Source organism: Acanthisitta chloris, unplaced genomic scaffold, assembly GCF_000695815.1.
Source record: "Acanthisitta chloris isolate BGI_N310 unplaced genomic scaffold, ASM69581v1 scaffold16542, whole genome shotgun sequence".
Taxonomy (NCBI): Eukaryota; Metazoa; Chordata; class Aves; order Passeriformes; family Acanthisittidae; genus Acanthisitta; species Acanthisitta chloris.
The window spans coordinates 23,328-27,095 of NW_008660030.1; the positions used below are offsets into that span (position 1 = coordinate 23,328).

At 39.8% G+C, this 3,768-nt stretch overlaps 1 protein-coding gene across 1 annotated transcript in view; it reads right to left on the reverse strand.

Moving 5' to 3' along the window:
- ZDHHC15 (zinc finger, DHHC-type containing 15) overlaps positions 1 to 3,222 on the reverse strand; it is a gene marked incomplete at its 5' end in the record, with an annotated part of 3,857 nt that extends 635 nt beyond the window's left edge. The window contains 3 exons of the mRNA XM_009069670.1: positions 1,105 to 1,214; positions 1,809 to 1,935; positions 3,090 to 3,222. Coding sequence (XP_009067918.1) covers positions 1,105 to 1,214; positions 1,809 to 1,935; positions 3,090 to 3,222 — 370 coding nt within the window. The remainder of the gene's footprint in view (positions 1 to 1,104; positions 1,215 to 1,808; positions 1,936 to 3,089) is intronic.
- Between the last annotated feature and the right edge of the window lie 546 nt (positions 3,223 to 3,768).

Sequence of the window (3,768 nt, forward strand, 5' to 3'; positions counted from 1 at the left end):
CTATTTTTAAATTTTGTTATTTTTAAAAGCAATCTGTGTTACCTTCTAACTGCCAAAATGCATAGAACCAACCAGGAAAAGCAGGTAGTTTTCTAACACACAAATGTGAACTAATTTAAGGTAATCTGAAGAAAAGCTGAAATGAGCCTCTTCAGTCCTGCTGACAAAACCCTGGAGAGTGGATTTTCCCAGCAGTATGTGAAGTGTGTCTTGTTGTTATTTTTAAAAGCAATCTGTGTTACCTTCTAACTGCCAAAATGCATAGAACCAACCAGGAAAAGCAGGTAGTTTTCTAACACACAAATGTGAACTAATTTAAGGTAATCTGAAGAAAAGCTGAAATGAGCCTCTTCAGTCCTGCTGACAAAACCCTGGAGAGTGGATTTTCCCAGCAGTATGTGAAGTGTGTCTTGGAAAACACACAGCCTGTTTATTTTGCAGTGGAATAAGCTGCAGGTAAGACCTCACCAGAGACTGAGCAGCAGCTGGTAGGATTAAAGACCTCAATGCACAACATGCTACACGTGTATGAAAATGCTCACAAGAAAAGCTCCTGTTACCCTCTGTGAGCAAGGCTACAGAGTTCCTCACAGGCTCCCCAAACATACATCATGCATCTGTGACTAAAATGTACACCCTGGAAGGGAACATTATCAGCAAAGGTTCTGAAGACTCTTCTGAGGCAACTCAGAGCACAACTATGACAATCATGTCTCTGGTGTTTAATCCACTAATTATAGTAACCTGAGAATGAATTCACACTTGCACCATTCCTTAAAGGGAAAAGAAGCGTGAGAGTATCCCTAATAATTGTGCTGCATGCAGCATTATTTCCATGTAAATACATTCAGTTTGTGGCAATTTCAATTTCTCTCGGCAACATGTAACACCCTCTCAGTTCATTCATTTGCAAGCAGAAAGCTACTGAAAAAAAGGGAAGAGTTGACCCCAAAGTAAGGCCTATTTTCAGTCTGTGCTCATTAATCAAGTCAGAGCTGCCCAGGGACATAGCCAACACAACTTTTTTATTTGATTAGGTCTTTTAATTCATCTCTTAGTCACTGTAGGTCAAGGCACAACTAATTTCCTTTTGTATTATCTTACCCTGAGGCTCTTCATCTATTCCATCCTCTTCCCACTGCTCTTCATTTGCTAGGAGAGGATTCCGAGCTTCACACAACGCTCTCATTGGGAAGAAATGTCCATCGCCCTGGCTGCATGGGAAAAGGCACAGAGAGAGACTGGAAAAAGCAGCAAGTGACTCCAAAGGATGACAATTTCTGCAAAACAAGTTTTCTGTTGCCTGCATTTCCCATGTTTACTTAAAATTGTCTTTAAGCGTTGCAAAGTACCATGTTTGTTTTTCATGGCAGCTCAGATGCCAAGTTTTACTAGTGAGTAGTTTTGGTTCCTGATTACTTCAAGCTCACTAGAGAAGAGAAGTTCAAACCTATGGCCTGGAATTTTAGCAGAACTTAAATGTGCTAATGTGATCAAATCATTTGGATATATTGAAAAAACCCAGGAAAAATTAACTTGTGGACACCTAGAAGTGAGTGGGGAACTAAGGAAAACACTTATGAAAAAGGAGCAATTAATACCATAGGTATAAATCAATTTATGCTACATATTCTTCAGGGCATAAACCACACCTCTATGTTTGGATGTCACCCAACAGAAAGTGGCTCCAATCTTACATGCCACTGAAAGACACATAAAACCTCAACTTCCTGTGACCTAAACCTGCACACAAAATGGGGAAAATTGTACTCGTACCAGCTTTTAGCACTGACTTGACTATTACTTACCTAGAGGCAATAGGCAGTAACCAGAGCTTTTTTTCTTCTCCAAACACTTGCTGAAGATTCTTTACAAAGCCAAGATTGAATCCATTTTTATCTGGGCCATTCTGAAACACTGGAGCTGAGAAAGCCTCTGCAATTTTAGTAAAAACCCAAAAGAAAATCAATGCCAAACACTGAAACAGGATTGTGCACGTTGCAGCCATCTAAAGACAACATGATTTAACAGATTAAATAGATAGAGCATTGCAAAGACACAAAGGTTGAAAATAATAGTTTTTTCATCTTTGCAAGCCTGTAAAGGCTTTCCAACTGAAGGCAGGGATTTGGTCATGCAACCAAACCCTATGGAACAAACCGAACTACAAATGGTTTGTTTAATCTAGAGAATAGGGTTAAAAGATCTTTCTGTAAGACTTGTGGAAATTCAGTGGGTAAAATCTAAGTAAAAATATATGCAGGACTAAGTAGGTTGGTCTTCAATGCACATTTCAGAAATGTCACTGGAGGCTTCCATCACCTCATTCATTAATGATATAATGAACAAGCATTAGGAACAAACAAATGCAAACAGACCTTCTGCTATGGTGAGGCATAAAAGTAAGAAAAGAGAAGGGAGGAGAACCTAGAGTGCCTTGGAAACAATCTGATCTACCTTCTAAGCTGCTGCACAGGTGTGGTGTTTAGGGACAGATGAACTTCAGCGTCCCATGAAATAAGTCTGGAAGTTAATAACTAGACAAAATTGCAATCTTTGCTCACTAATGATTGTGCCTGTTTTGTTATAAAACTTTATCCAAAAAGCTTTAGAAATTGAACAATATTTATCTGAGGAAAGAAAAAGAAACTACTCAGCAAAATCATGCTGGTTCAGATATCCATTTATGTGGTTTTACAGTCAACTTCTTTGCCTCTGATAATGAAGATGGGCACTGTTTCCTGACCTCACAGAGCTGCATTTGGATGCACATCACCATATGAGCATAACAAACCATCACTCCTAAAAGCTGCTCTCATTTCACAGCAAACATAGTTATACATATGCACAAAATTTTAGTAATTGGACTTTTACACTTTCAAGCCCCTCATTTCCTTAACAAAGCTTTTGCCACATCAGCTAATAAATGCAGCTCATCATCTGAAGTGACAAATTCCAGTTCCAAGATCTTAACTCTTCCTTCCTCATAAGCCAGCACAAATGTACAGAAGTAAAACACAAATGCCTTTTTCTCCTTTTTTTATCTTCTTATAGTGCCTCTGGTGTGTGTACATGTACAAAAGCCTTACCTAGAGTGGACCTGTTTCTGCTAACAAGCCAGCAATGGTAGCCAAACAGAAACATGAGGCTTACGAAGAACATGATGGCCACAAAGAGAAGGAAAAGGACGTGAAATTTGGAACGTCCATTAGTCAGTTCACCCTGGAAAGAAAAGCAACACAGAACAAGTGATAGGAACAAATTAAAGCTGGAAATTCTTTGTTCTTAGAGAGAAGATACATAGTTTCTAAAACTCCTATAGAAAGTTCTCAAACTTGTATAGGCAAAAGTCAACCCTACTATAAAAAGCAAGAAGAGACAAAGTAATGATGTGGTTCATTTCCCCTCCTGTACCCAAAGCAGAGAGAGTGGAGGTTGCTACTGTGTATGCATCAGAGCCAATACAATCATAGTTTCCCTCCTGGGCAGCAGGAACATGCCCTGTGCCCATGGGGAAATAAACAGGCAGGAGCTCTTGAAGTCCTGTTTATGTTCTGCTGAGTTTCATGTGCATACATTAAAATTCTGCCCCTCTTGCAAGGTAAGGCAAGCCAAGACAACCTGCCCTCCACAGCTACAGCTGTTGGGTAGTGCTAGACCTGAGCACAGATGGGTTGGGAAAGTTTAAAAGCCAAGTGGGACCTTAGAAGCAGAAGAAACACTTGTTTCCTTCTACAGCAGAAGAGCCAAGTGCTTGAGATGTCCAGC